The sequence below is a fragment of the Strix aluco genome, chromosome 9, assembly GCF_031877795.1.
Source record: "Strix aluco isolate bStrAlu1 chromosome 9, bStrAlu1.hap1, whole genome shotgun sequence".
In the NCBI taxonomy this organism is placed as follows: domain Eukaryota; kingdom Metazoa; phylum Chordata; class Aves; order Strigiformes; family Strigidae; genus Strix; species Strix aluco.
Genome location: NC_133939.1, coordinates 12,132,254 through 12,146,804, shown reverse-complemented (window position 1 = coordinate 12,146,804; position 14,551 = coordinate 12,132,254). Strand labels below are relative to the sequence as shown.

The 14,551-nt window shown below is 43.3% G+C and overlaps 1 protein-coding gene across 2 annotated transcripts in view; it reads left to right on the top strand.

The window, feature by feature from the left end:
- Nucleotides 1–13,289: 13,289 nt before the first annotated feature.
- Nucleotides 13,290–14,551, top strand: part of DOCK10 (dedicator of cytokinesis 10) — a 164,797-nt gene continuing 163,535 nt past the window's right edge. For both annotated transcript variants that reach the window (XM_074833712.1, XM_074833709.1), the window contains exon 1: nt 13,290–13,429. In XM_074833712.1, coding sequence (XP_074689813.1) covers nt 13,313–13,429 — 117 coding nt within the window. In that variant the 5' untranslated portion in view covers nt 13,290–13,312. The remainder of the gene's footprint in view (nt 13,430–14,551) is intronic.

Below are 14,551 nucleotides of genomic sequence, written 5' to 3'. Positions count from 1 at the left end.
AGACATGCTCAATTTTCACTGTAAAATAGACTTTGACCTTAACAAGAACATAACAAACTTGCATTGTTTGTTCCTTGATGCTATTCCTTAAACCAGTTCTACAGGAATTGTTTTGTCTGTTGCTGTATCTCCTTCATTAGCTACTTTTGATACGTGCATTGCTGCTTAGATGTTTCTGCTCATTTTACTACTTTGAACCTGTGCCTAACTCTCTTTCCCCCTCCAGGCCTCTGCTTCAACTTTACCCTGCATTGTGTTGAGAAGAATATGGATCTGACTGGCTTTTATTGTTACTTGAAATTCCTCACTCTGTTGCAAAATGCTGATTTATTGAAGTGTCTACCAAAAGCTGCTGTGTGCCCCCACCAAACGAGACAGAGAAGGCACAACATAAAAATCTCACTGACCAACTGTGGGATTTAGCACCATTTAAAGTTGAAGTACCTGGCTGCTACTTCCCTGCAAAATGAAAATTCAGAAGACTTTGACTCTTCTAGTCTCCTACGGCTCTCTACCAGTGCCCTCAGTCATCATTTTGGCTGCTTGAGATGGCCCAGTGTATCTCATTCTAGGCAATATTAAGTACCAATGCACAAAAGTGATGCTTAAACCCTTTCAGGATTCACAGTCTTCATCCTTCTGACTTACGCACCTCTAGAGCACAGTCTGATACTTTCCAAGTCTGCCTGACAGATTGGGGCAGGGTTGTTGTGAAGGACATCCCTCAACAGTGAAAGGAAATAACATGCATGCCTTATCCAGCAGCTCAGTGGTTAGGGCACCCATCTGAAATGCTGGAATTGTCAGATCAGCTTACTGTTTAGGTGAGTTCATCTGAATCCCTTTCTCCTAGAATAACGCCCTTAATCTCTGGCTATGGGGTTGAGGTACCCAGCCTACAGACTGGAGTGTCTGCAGCACAACAAATCATCGCAGACAGTCTGTGGCACCTTTCCACTTTTCCTGAGAATTCTTCAGTTCCTTAGTGACTGTGTGTCTGTCAGTTAAAAGCAGAGGAGCTCTGGAGCTGTGCTTGGGGATGGGCAGTAAGGTTGGTCACAGGACATGGGAAAGGTGGGAGCATACGACCTCAAGTTTCTGTATTTCGCTGCTGCAATGGAAAGGTGGAAAACTATTGCCTTTTTGATGTGTGCAGCAATCAAATAAGGATTGAGACAGAGAGGGTATGAAAAACTAGAGGTACTGGCAATTGTCCAGAAGAGGCAAGGCATATAAATCTGTGGGGTTTTTTGCATATTGTTTCTTCTCTCTGCACTGCATAGCCCAGATTGCCTAAGAAATAGATTTGTCAAAACATTTGCATTCAGACAGTGAAATTTTCTTCTTTGACAGACCAACTGGCCTTCCAAAGCAGGGTTGTGCTATATCTGATAGAAGTCATACTCATAACACGTTCCCCCATGACATTCTCAGAAACAGACTAAGGCAGCATGGTCTAGATGAATTTGTCATTAGCTGAGTACACAACTGATTGAAAACTGTCAAAAGGTTAAGTATCAGTTGGTTTGCTAAAACAGGAGGGAATTTCAAGAGAGAGCTGTCCTCAGCCTAACTGTAATATTTTCACTAGTGACATAAGTGTAGAACAAAGATTATCTATTAACATTTGTAGATGGTGCTGTGAAGAGAAGGGTTGCAAGTGCTTTGATGCAGAAGATAACAATATTCAGAAATCTAAGAAATGATTTGAAATTCACCATTTCACATTCAGGCCAGGTCCAAAGCATTGCATTTTGGACAAATCAGATACACAAATATGAAATGGGACAGTAACTAACCAAGCAGCAGAAAGATGCAGAAGTGTCTGGCACCTAGATAGGAACACCAAGATGGTGATGTTACTGTAAAGGCAAATCTCTTACTGATGAAAAAAACTAGAGAGTTTAGTCCAGGAAGAAAAGAAGGCAGAGGGTATGTGGAGGGAAGGGACATAATACCAAGCCTTGGAGCTATCCTTGACCCTGCCTCCAAAAAGGAAGGTAAAGTAGATGAACTCTTGTGACCCCTATGACCATACACATCTTTTCTACATAAAGACTTCCCTACCTAACCTGAGGCAAGTTGAGGAAAAGAGAGAGAATGTAAAATGGAATAAATAATGACAAGTGAATTGGGTTTTTAGTATTAATGGATTATTAATATTCTTTCTGGTTTAATCATCTAATTGTAACTTAGCACTATAGGTGGGAAACCATTTACAGGGGCAGAGCTTATCTCCTACCTCTGACTAATCAGCTGGCAAAAACTCAAGTGTCACCACCCCAAGTGAAATCTGGGTAGGGATAGAGCTTTAAAGAGGGACTTTACAGTGTGAGCCTACAGAGAAGGGAGAGACTGGTAATATCCACACTTTTGTTTATGGCATGTGTTATGGCTGATTTGCATGCATCATTCCACTTCTGTGTAAGTGTAGTGTGATGAGAAAATAGGCATAGAAGTTTTAAGCTGTTGGGGTCCACGTAAAAACATTTAAGGACAAAGTCAGGGACTCCCTGCATGTTAAACTGGGAATTCAGAGAACTGTAATTATTGATGTGCTATTACTGACAAATAATTACATTCTAGTCATAAAAGTAATCTTGATGTTAGCCCCTGATGTTTTTGCTGTTATTTCTCAAAGGAGCTATTAAGTGTCACAGATCCATGTCATCTTATGTCTGAGTAAGGAGAAAATGTCTTATTCCAAAGAAAAGTTGAAGAAATGGCCTTAAGGAAGACCAAGCAGCTCAAAAAACAAAGCAGCAGTCTAATTGCGATGTGCCCAGAGGCAAAGCCAAAGCCACCTGGGCAGCTTACCATGTAGGCAGATGCTGATTCTAGAGGTATTTCTTTAGAGTTTGATATCTGGCTACTCAGCCCACTGATCTAGGTGAAGTACATACACAGTATACACCTCTGTGCATGTGCAGTATCAAATCCCAGGTAGTATGCTAATACAGCCTGTAATGTTTGTTTTTTCTGATATTTTTAGTGCTCTTTGTTACATGTTTAAAGTTGCATCTTTATTCAGCTTCCCAAATGTAGTTGTCTTTTAAGAACAATTGTTTATGGAAATGGTACCTTCCCAGCACCTAGGTCTGCTTTTTACACTTCTGTGAACTCCACCTGCTGTTTACAGTGCCAAAGCGTCTTCAGTTTCCTACTCCCATCAGCTGTCCAGATGTGGGTAGGAGGGAAGCATCTCATTTCTATTCCCTTGTCTCTGATCCACCCATGAGTCATTCCCAGTTGATTGTTGCCTTATAAACTGCTGAGAGACAGTGGGGCTGTAGTGTAACCTCATTTGGACCTGAATGCTACAGTGATTTCGCCTGCTGGGAATATCTGTCACAGTTGATAACAAATGTTGCAGTAAGTAAATGTGAAAAAACAGGTAGCTTATTATCATGGGTGCTGAAGGCAAAAGCTGGACCAAAAACATTCTACATGACTTTTCACTGTAGGAGGTAAAAGTGAAGGCCAACTTTTAAACTTCCTTTGTTTTCTGCACTTGGGGAAATGAGGGGCTCTGTGTTTCGCTGCACAGCTAGTAAAGTCAAAGGTAGCATATAGATAAAAGGAGGTGGTAATTATTGTCAAAATCTTTTCTTAAATGGTATAGCCACATCTTCCCCCCGCCACATTAATTTAACTTGAATGAGAATACATGTGCATTTCAGGAGAGAGTTTGTCCCTCATATAAAAATGTATTTCAGTGGTAAGTTGGAATCTTTTTGCTTATGCTGGCGAGAATGCCAAAGCCCAATGAGATTAGTAGATTTAGTGCCATTAACTTTAATGAGATTTGATCAGTCTCAATGTGATGTATCGTTACTATCAACTAAAATCAAGAATCTGATAACAGCTTCAGAGTACAGTTGCAAGACAGTTTTTTAACACTCTTCTCTTGTTACATTTAGTATATAGAGTTACCCTAAGCAGTGTACTATTTATTCCATCTTGTTGAATGTATTTATTTATGAGTACAGAAAAAGGAGAGAGATGTTGGCACCTGCCACTGTTACAGTCAGCAGACAGGGTTATTCTACATTTACTGATGTTGGCAAAAGTTCACATTCAGATTTTCAGTTGGTCTCCTTGGGTAGCTGTCTCCATAAGAAGTTATGCAGCTATCAGGCCCATCTGTGCTTTCATTTTATAACAGATCACTTCCTGATATTATTAGTAATTTTGTACTCTGTTACTGTATTAATACTTGTATTTATAGATGTTATCATATACCCAGAAAGATTCAAGAAATCCAACAGAAAGAAGGCATTTGATTCTCCAGTGTGTAATATGTTCACACTGCCTGCTGTTTTCATTTACATCACATGAGCTACAATCTGAACTTGACCTCAAATTGACCATGTTGCTGGATAGTTGAAAAGGATTTTTGTTTGAAATACCATCAGTCATTTTAATTTATTATGTATCTAAATTTAAATTAAAAGTAAGCCAACTGCCATTCTAGTGTTGCTGTTTGTAAATAGCAAGTGATTGCTCAAAGGCATACAAACCTTAAATATTTATATGATGCAAGCAAATCGGTCACAGAGGCAGCTTCTAAACTCACAGAAAGTAGATTAAACTCCAGATTTTCACTTATATAAATTGGTTATAATCAGCTGCTAGGCAAAGAGTTTATACTTCAGTGAGGACCTTGTCCCCTCTTCCTCCTGCCAGTGCATCCTTGAGAGTTGTTTAGATTTTTTTAAAATTTTTGCCCTGTTTGTGACTGGATATGAGGGAGACAGGGAAGATAATTTGATTATTTCCCTTTTTATTCCGCAGGCTTCCCTGTAAGGGAAGAACAAAGCAGCAGCCTTTGGCAAAATAAACCTCTAGGAAGTAAATTTCAGAATGCTTGTTTACATTTTTTTTGTGACACGTTTATGGTGTAGCACTTTGTTCAATTCATCTGACTCAGAAGTGGGGGCAGGCCCAAGAATCTTCTAGCTTGGAAAATGCAGGTCTCTGGATGTTTTACAGAGTAACAGATTAGATCAATTTGCTCTTCAAAACTATTCTGAGTGCTTTCCACAAATAAGTCATCCCTGGCAACGGTGGTTTTGCAGTGTCCAGATGAGATTCCAGAGAGGCTGTGGGAGGCACCTTAAAACTTTCTGTATTTTGGTGGCAAAGTGAGTGGGGAGACTTAGTCGTACAACTGGTGTTTGTGCATATAGCAAAACTAAAAGCGATTTCATACACTTTGTTTAAGAGGCAGGAGGAGAAATAGAGAACAAAACTTATCCCAAAACCACATGATGGGGCCATGTTTCCACTTTGAGGAGCGGGCTTTGAGAGCCAGCATGTGTGTGTTTGTGGTGGGGACTAGGATGTGCACTGGAGGTGGAGATTCCCACTGTGGCACAGTCCGACAGTCGGGAGGCCTTGGGCTGGTGCAGTAGGTCCTCGTCACTTTTCTAGCCTGGCAGTAGAATGACAGCCTCAGAGGGAGCAGAGGAAAGGCCTCTGCTTTTCCTGCAACATTTGAGGACAATTCCTCCACCCGTGAAGGCAGAATTTACCAATGGGAGATGGTGGGAGGAAGGCAAAGATAAGAGGAGAGGCCACCCGCTGCAGTTCCTGGCTGTAGTTAGGAATGCACAAGCTGGTGGGCTGCATTCCCTGGTCAACCTCTTCAACAAGTGGAGTGATCTGACTGGAAACTCCAGCAGGCAGATTTGCATCTACTCTTCCATTTTTTTGCTCAAATGCAGCAAAAAAGAAAAAAAAAATATTTCTTCCCCAAAAGAAGGTGCTGAATTATGTCCCATTGATTCATCCTTTTCACTCATGTTCTGCCTCCAGGGTAGCCATTGCCCACCGCTGCTCCTGGCCCTGGCAGCAGTACATCACTATAGGCATCTTTCTGCACCCCAACAAACCGCCAGATGAAGTAGGCAATGGTAGGCTCGGGCTTTACTTCCTACTGCTTTGAACTGGACCTGTACTCTACTGAAATTCAGGCAGTAGAAAAAGCAAACAGACTATGTGTTTAGAAAAGAAAAAGAAGTCTCCTGGAATGCAATCGTCAATGCCAAGTACACTTTGTATTGAGTACCATGGAAAAACAGTATTTAAAAATGGAAAGGTCGGGATCTTGACCTGGTTGACTTCCACAAATGGTAAAATATGCTTACTGTGGAAGAATATGTGCCATGGAGGTACAGGACATGAAAGTGAAAATTAATAGCATGAAGACAATTATTCTTGCCTTTCGTATCATCTATAAGTACAGTGAAAAATGTGCAGGTGAATCTCTTACTAGAAGTTTCAAGGTGCTTTGAATATTCCTAAATGAAGACTGTGATCACATTAAATGACCTTAAGCTTCTGTTATTTTATATTTAACTTTTCTGGAGAGATAGCTATAATGATGGACACTTGTCAAGTGCTATGTGGAACAGATAGACTTTCTACTTTAAAAGGTAAATCCTGCTTGATCTGTAGTTTTATTTGTGTGAGTATATGTAATTTTACCGATGCAAAATATGACGTGGACATGCGCATCATGACAGCCGATCTCAGTCTATTTACAGGTGGCTTGGTGTCTCCATTAAATCATGAACGAAGTTATATCAGTCATGCCAAATGGAGTCTCTCAGCAATGTATATTTAATTGTAATTGGAAATGGAGAAGCATTTTGAAATTGAGAACACATCAGTCATCCAGTGTTTAAGATAAACTTGAAATTAATTTGACGTGATTTTCCTTGCAGTTTCCAAGATAGAATTTTATGATAATTTCTAAAATGAATGACATGGCAGAGATAGGACATGAAGAATGAGTCTTAGAAGGGCTGCACTGCTCAGTGCTGCCATGCCTGAGAATTTGTAACAGCTTTGCAGAGTGAAATACATAAACACCGAACTTGTTACCTTCTGCATACTTAAGAAAGGCACTCTGTATTTAAAGACGCCTATAGTCCTGTGGGTGCCAGAGCACTTACAGGATAAGATGAGTGTATTGTGAATCACTGAGTAATGCTTCTGCTCCATAAAGATGCATAATGTGTGAATCTTCTCCTAAGAAGCTAATACAGCTTGCAAATTCAAGGTTTACTTTTGCACAGCTGAAGTGGAAAGCACTTTTTTTTTATGTTCTAGCTAGGTATTTATAATGCTGTTCTTAATGTAGTGTCTGAATGTCTCATAAACAATATTGATCTTGCACTCATGCCATATCAAAAGGGAAAGTATTGAAACCTTTTTACTGGGAAGAATGATTAATGGGAATTATACAGCTGGCCAGAAAATGGAATACAGTATTTAGATGAAAATTTTTAGTGAAACTCCAGATCTGAATGAGACTGATAGACAGTTAAATATAATTAACATTAAATTCATATTGATTCCTTTTGTTCTTGAAAATATTTACTTACAGACATATTTGGCCTTGTTACTCATTTGGACCTTGTGAACTAAACATTTGAACACCTTTAAACTACATCCACAGTGAAGTAGCAAAGTGCTATTTTTCTCATCTTTTGGAGGAAAGTCAAAGTAAGATAAAGTCTGCAGAATAGGAATCAACCCAGGTGTCCAGACTATTGCCTTAACCATTAGGTAGTGCCCCCTTTACATTTAAAATTATACAAGTGTAAAACTATGCAAATGCTGCCGCATAAAAACTGTCTGTAAATATTAAATCTTCAATAGATGCAGCTCTAACATTATAGTTTCTGTAGGGGGAAGTTGGAGGTCATACAGCTGAATGTGCCCTCTGTCATTAAATACCTGCAAGGCAACCTCGCATTTTACATCTCTTACACCAAGTATAATTGTGAATAAAAATAATATTCCCTTAAATTCCTTGTTTGTCCCCTACAGTAATAAGTTTTATCTTTTAAAATAGCAGTTCCACCTGTCCATGAGGCACTTGTAGATAGACAGGTCACTTGTGTTGCATCTGTTGCTTCAAGTAACAGGTGACTTTGCTTGCAAGAATATATGATCCTTGATAGAATAATTCCTTTTATTTCCCAGGGGGATACCTGCTCTTGATCCAACAGAGGGAGAAGGATTTTTCTCCTGACTTCAGTGCACAATTTATGCCTCATTCTATTCACAAGGCAAAGCCAAGTTACCCAAGAGCAACTGGTTTGGATTAATAAATATTTCTTGTAGTATAAAATTTGGGGGATGGGGTGGGGGAGGACTGTATCTCTAGAGTTCAAAAGTATAGCTGAGGTCAGATCCACGTGACATACTCATTCTTCTGGCCACTTATGTGATTACATGCCATGGTCAGAGATACCATTAAATATGTATATGTCTTTGTTCTCATTGAAATTGTGTACTTGAATACTATGATGTCCTTTCAGTATAGCAGATTTTTTCCTGCAGTGTTCTTTTCTTCTCAACCTCTTACATTTAGCACTCTAAAAGGACAGGAATTTTGACCCAGCAATGTAACTAAATATGAGGTCAGATCTGGTATTCCGTAATTAAGGAAAATACTCTGACCTCAGTGAGCCTGTACAAGTAGAAAGCCTGTCTTCTACAAGCAGTGTGATTTATAGTAATAAGTCTTTACAAAAAGAATACATGTTTGCCTGGTGTTTGAGGTTTACACGTAATTATCTACTTGATCCTGATTCATTAAAGACATACATATGTTAATGGATTAATAAGAATAATTCCACTCAGATCAGTCAGTTGTAGCTCTTCAAGGATCAGCCCATAGCCTTGCAAATCTAGCAAAAATAGTTAAATTTATATAGAAACCATAGATAGCGTAGGCCATAGTGGGAATCTTGAAACATTTAGAGCCACCCTGTGACCCTTTTACCTGCCTTGCTAAAGTAGCCCTACTGATGCCAATGATGCTTCTACTCAAGCAGCTACACTCCACCTGGTCCCTTAGAGAAAGGTTAGCTGAAGGGCTGGAAACTTATTTCTCTTAATATCCTTTAAGCTAAAAGCCTGTTTTTAGAGAGTATAACCTTTGCAGTAAAGTGAACCTATAAATGTAGATATTGGAGGCATTTGCAAGAGTATTGCTTTTGTAGTTTTTGAGTGTTGGAGGAAATATTTTGTGTTTGCATGTTTTCATTTCCTTCTATTATTACTTTGTGTTGTGACATGATTGGCTCTGCATTAAAGCTTCAAATAAGTATATCACCTTGAATTTGGTAAGTTCACCCACTGTCCAATGAAAATGCCATGGGAAGTCAAGTCTTAGAGAAGTAACTGAGACACAGTGCAGGTAGCAGCTACTCCTCAACCCACAAGGATGCATTCTGCCTCGGTACACTGGATTGTGTTCAAGAACAATCAAAATCATCCTGTAAAGGGTAGGTGCATGCCTGCAGGCTGTTTGTATGCTGTGTTCTGTAGGTAGCATAATGATTAACAATTGTGCAGTGCTGTCATTTGTAATAAATCAGGTAGAGTGGGAACTAGTTGGGAAGTGAATAGTGAGGTCTTACAAGTTTCTGAATTACTGGACCAATCTAAAAGGCACTTGCATTTAAAATCATGTTAAAAGACTTAACTATCTTGTGCTGTCAATAGTCACAGAGATTGCTAGATTCCGCATTTTGAAAATGACTGCATCAGCAGTTAGTGACAACTTAAAATTGTACTAGAAGCTGTGGAAGGCCACGTGGACAGGAGAATTCATTTCATGGCACACAGATAGAAATTCAACGCCAAAGAGAAAATGAAGCTACATTATACAGTATGTTTACTTTTGTTGCAGCTCAGATAATAAACACAGCACTTCGTTTTAGTTTCCAGTTAGTGTGTGCTGATAATTGTACAGAACTGAGGTTGTGAACAGTGACAGAAGAGGCAGGGGGCTGGGGGAAGGTGTTATGGCAATGAAAAAAATGCATTGAAATTTGTGTGCGTCACCTTAGAGGTATAAGAAAACCAATGACTTTTTTTTTTTTTTCACTAGGCAAATTAGTGACCATTTCATGGACAAAGAAAACTTATATAAAATATTTAAACACTCACACTCCTGAGTAACCATTTGGCATGATCTGGAATCCCCAGATAACGAAGCTAGATCTTCACATCAGAAAACTAAGACAATATACTGGGTAAGCTTGCAAGTACAGGTATATAAAGTGACAGATTCCTGTAATCTGCTTCAAAAGCCAGTACTAGAAATGTTAGGTTACCAAACCTGTTAAAGAAGCAAACCTAAACTGAGTTTTGTTGTATGTTTTGTTTTACTATATGCCTGTGGGAAATGACTGGGGGTGGGGGGCGATTCTTTGTTGCATTTGTGAGAAAGTGGAACTATTGTCTATTTGATCTCACACACAGCTGTGAATGAAAACAGTTTTCATGCTCTTGCTAAAAAGAGACAAAACTCATATGGCCTTGCTGCTTGATGCAACTGCAAATGGAAGATTTTGCTTCTGATTAGCAGTGGCATTGAAACAAAATTGGTCCAAACATTCCTAAACTTTGAGAAAAAGTGTTCCAGATCCAATGCTCGTTTTAAGTTGGAAACCCAGCCCAAACACTTACTGCCAACCGTTATATGCAGTGCTAAAACTGCTCTCCATCAGTGATGCTACAATCACCCAACTCTTAAGGTCAGCCTTAAGTAGTTGTAGGAATAGACTTCAAACTAATGTTATAAGAATGACAAGTTTCTACAACTCCACATCTCTAGCCTAAGTCTTACTGAATATCCAAAGTTGCAACTCTGCTGTTACTGCTATTTTACTAATGCTAATTGCATGTTTATCAAGCCAATGTTTTTTCAAGGGTGGAGAATTAACAGGATATACTCTCTCTATATATATATATCTTTAGCAGTCATGCCAGAACTACACTATGGGATAGTCAAAATCAAATGTCAAAAGCCAAAATGGAAAGACTCTTACAAAGTACAGTGGCCTTGTGTAACAACTGACTGAAATCTGAAAACTAAAAAACTTCTGAAATACAAAGGAACCCTGAGACAAACCAAAATAATTACTTTTGCGTAATAATTGTTTGGTAAACAAGCTTTTGCATGTAAAATCCTGAACACTTGTTCTTTGCACTGTGCATGACAATTTTAGAGGCAGCAGAGTCGGCTCATCTTTGACAAAGCTCCTTGCCCAGACTATCGCTGAATGTTTACTTAAGAGAATGATAATAAAAAATGTGTTATATTTAATCCAACTGCCTTTTTTGCTTGTTATTTCAGTAGTTGTGGGTATGTCTTGCTTTCCTGCAGGCTTGAAAATGTTTGTGGTGCAGAAACAGCTCGCTCTTCTATTTCTTGATGCCTACTAATAAATTTAAGCAGCCAGCTGCTCACTGACAAGTATCTGAATATTCACTCAGCCCCAGCTTGCCCATGTATAGCTGTGAAGAAAGAAGTAATGTGAAACACAGGCTGTCATTGCCTGACCACAGAGCTGACCACATCTGAGCAGGAGCAACAGTACTGTGTCCCAAGCCAGGGATGGCTGCAGGTTCCTGACCTGGATTATGGTGATTATTTTCTTAAAATCATTTTCCAGAATGTACATGCACATACTGAATGGAAGAAACCATTAGTTTTCATTATTTTTTCTCACAGATGCAATGTGTGTTTTCTTTGCTGTCTGCAACAAATTGCAGTCGAATTTATCATAAATTACATCTTTTTGTTGAGGCAGAATGCTTCCTTAGAGTCACTGAGACTGCTTTTTTTTCTCTTTGTTTCTTTGCAACATCAGGCTGCAGTTTCCTATAATGAGCCTTGTCTAGATTGTTTGCAGAGTGGATGGAGTCTCCTTTTTCCATCTCTCAGTGGCTTTTTATGTCAAATGTCTCAAGAGCAAGAAAACTTTCCCAATCCAGTAGCACTTTCTTACTGAGCTTTAGCTTCAAGCAAGTATCATCTCCAAGTTATTACAAGGTAACACCTGTTGAACAGTAGAGATATCTAGACTACTATCTTTAATTGTTTTAAACCAGTTCTGGGGCACTTAACACACTTCAGATAATTCACTTTACTGGGAAATGTTTCCCTTGCAGAGGAATACTTTAACTCTGGGCTATGATGTCCTGTTATCATTGCTGCCTTTGGTATCTTCAGTAAGTTTGGAGGAGAGAACTGGGAGCTATGCAGAGGCCACAGTGAGTTCAGAGCACACCAGTACCTACTGTGCCTTACAGCCAACCACCTCCGAACAGACCGGCTCCTCGGTGAGGATGTTCTTGCAACATTTAATTCCGTAATGCAACAGTCTAACTCAATGTTAACTGACGTTGGGTTTTGTGCCCCAGTGCTTTTGCCGCTTCAGATGTTGCCCTCACCCTTGTGCAGCGTCATTGCCCTGTCAGGGATTACACCTGAAGTTCCTCGGGTTTATTTCAGTGTTGTCGTTCAGGGATTGCCATGCACTCAAATGGGCGATCACTCGTGGTTGCCTCCCTTCCCACGCCTACCAGGGTGACTGAATTATGAAAATTCTGCGTCACGGTGTAAACTGTAGGAATTTTTGTGCAAAGAATTCAGACACGGCTCTCACAGCAATCCTATATGCTCCACACTACAGCTTGGTGTCAAGGCACAAAGCCGCCTTCCTACTACAGAAGATACGATCGTTCTGCTGGGGGGGAGAGCTGCGACTGTTGTGTAACTTCTGCGGGCTTAAATGGCCAAACTTAATTGTGCATCGGCGGAGTTTTCCGTGGTGCAGAGCCGGGGATGCCACGCCAGCTGGCAGCAGGACTAGAAGGCACCCAGCCTCCCTCGGGGCAGGGCCGCAGCAGCCCTTGCTGCTTGGCAAGTGCTTGCCACCCGCCCCGAGGACGGCGGGGCTGCCCAGAGCGCTGATGTCTCGTGAAATCTGGCGGACCGGCTGCAGGCTCGGCCGGTGAGCCGACGGCCCCAGCCTGGCGAGCGGTGGCACCAAGAGCGGCTCTTCCTTTGTCGAACCCAACCAGCCCAGCAGCCTTCCCGGGCGAGCATCCGCCGGCGACCGCATGCCCGCAAAGAGGGGTGCCTGCGCCGGCCCGGCTCGGGCGCCCTCCTGCCCCCCGGGCGCCCGCCCCCCTCCGCGGCCTCCCTCGCCCCCTCGGCGCGCAGCCGCCTCGGAGGTGCCGGGCCGGGAGCGGGGCCGTTCCCGCGGCGCCGTCCCGGGGCCGGCGCCCGCCCGCGGTGCACATGGCCAGCGAAGGCGGCGGGGGCGCGACGCTCCCCCGGGGAGGGGCTGCGAGCTCGGCGGCGGCGGCGGGCGGCCCCCGCCCCGCACTCCCCCCCCGCGCGGGGGGAGCGGGAGGGAAACCCCCGGTTCCGCTTCCTGACGGCGCCTCGGCCCGGGCGGGGAGCGGCGGCCGGAGCGCGGGGCTGCCGGCGCCCATGGCCGGCGAGCGGACGCGGCGCTTCACGCGGAGCCTGCTGCGGCCGGGGCAGGCGGCCGAGCTGCGGCACAGCGCGGCTACGGCCGCCGCCGGCGGGCGGCTGCAGCAGCAGCGGGTGAGTGCGGGGCAGCGCCGGGCCCGGCCGAGCCGCGGGCGCCGGCCCAGGTGCGAAGCGCGCTCGGGAGCCGCGGAGCGGAGCGGCGGCAGCCCCGCGGGGAGCGGAGCGCAGCGGAGGGGAGGAGAGGGGAGGGCGCCGGGGCCCTCCGCCCGCCCCGCACCGCCCCGAGCTGAGCCGAGCTGAGCCGAGCTGAGCTGAGCTGCCCGCGGGCGAGCGCCGGGCGGCTGGCCGTTCGCCGCCGGTCCCGCCGCGCCTCCCCGTCCCAGTGCTACAGACGGCTGCCGGTGTCCCTCGCTCTCCTCGCCCGCCTCTCGCCGGTTTTCCTTTCCTTTGAATGAGCTCTGCGCGGGCAGATGCAGGGAACCACGCGGACCGCGCTGTGGGTGCCCCAGTACGCCTGGGGCGGGTGCTCTGGGGGACGGGACCCCAGCACTCCCGCTCTCCAGTAGCTGTCAGGCACGTGATTTTTAGGTACTTCACAGGCCGTATGGTCGTAGGGAACCGTAACTACCGAGATGCCTGTGCGCTCTTGGTGATTTCCACTGGAAACCCCACGGGAGGGGGCCGGGAGTGCCGCAGAAACACAGCCCCTGGTCCTCCTGTAGCGTTCGCTTCTGAGGGGCACTGCGAGGCTCCAGCCCCAGGGCTCTCCATCAGTGCAGTGGCGCAGAAGGGCTGTAAACTGTTACCACTGTTACCACGCTACTTTAACAGTATTTTCTCCTCCCTTTACATGGTTGTATATAAGACCTTAGCTGACAGGCACGGGCGGCAAATTGTTAGAGTTCACAGAGAAATGTCCGCTAGCCTTTTCAAATCACTAGCCATTTATGAGTCACTTATTAGCCATTTTTAGATCAGGGTCCTTTTGCACTTAAAGCTATGTGTTATGAGAGATAAATGACTCCTGCTTAGATGATTAAGCATATCATTTCTGTGAATCATGTAAATCAGATGAATATTTTCCTTTTTTAGTTTTGCAGGCAACACAGTTCATTAAGTAGACTAAAAAGCTGAAAGTTGTAAGGGAAATGTCATCACTCATCAAAGTTTACCCCACACCAGTGCCTAAATGCCATGCACTCTGTGCATAAAACGGGAAATAATTCTGCAACTATG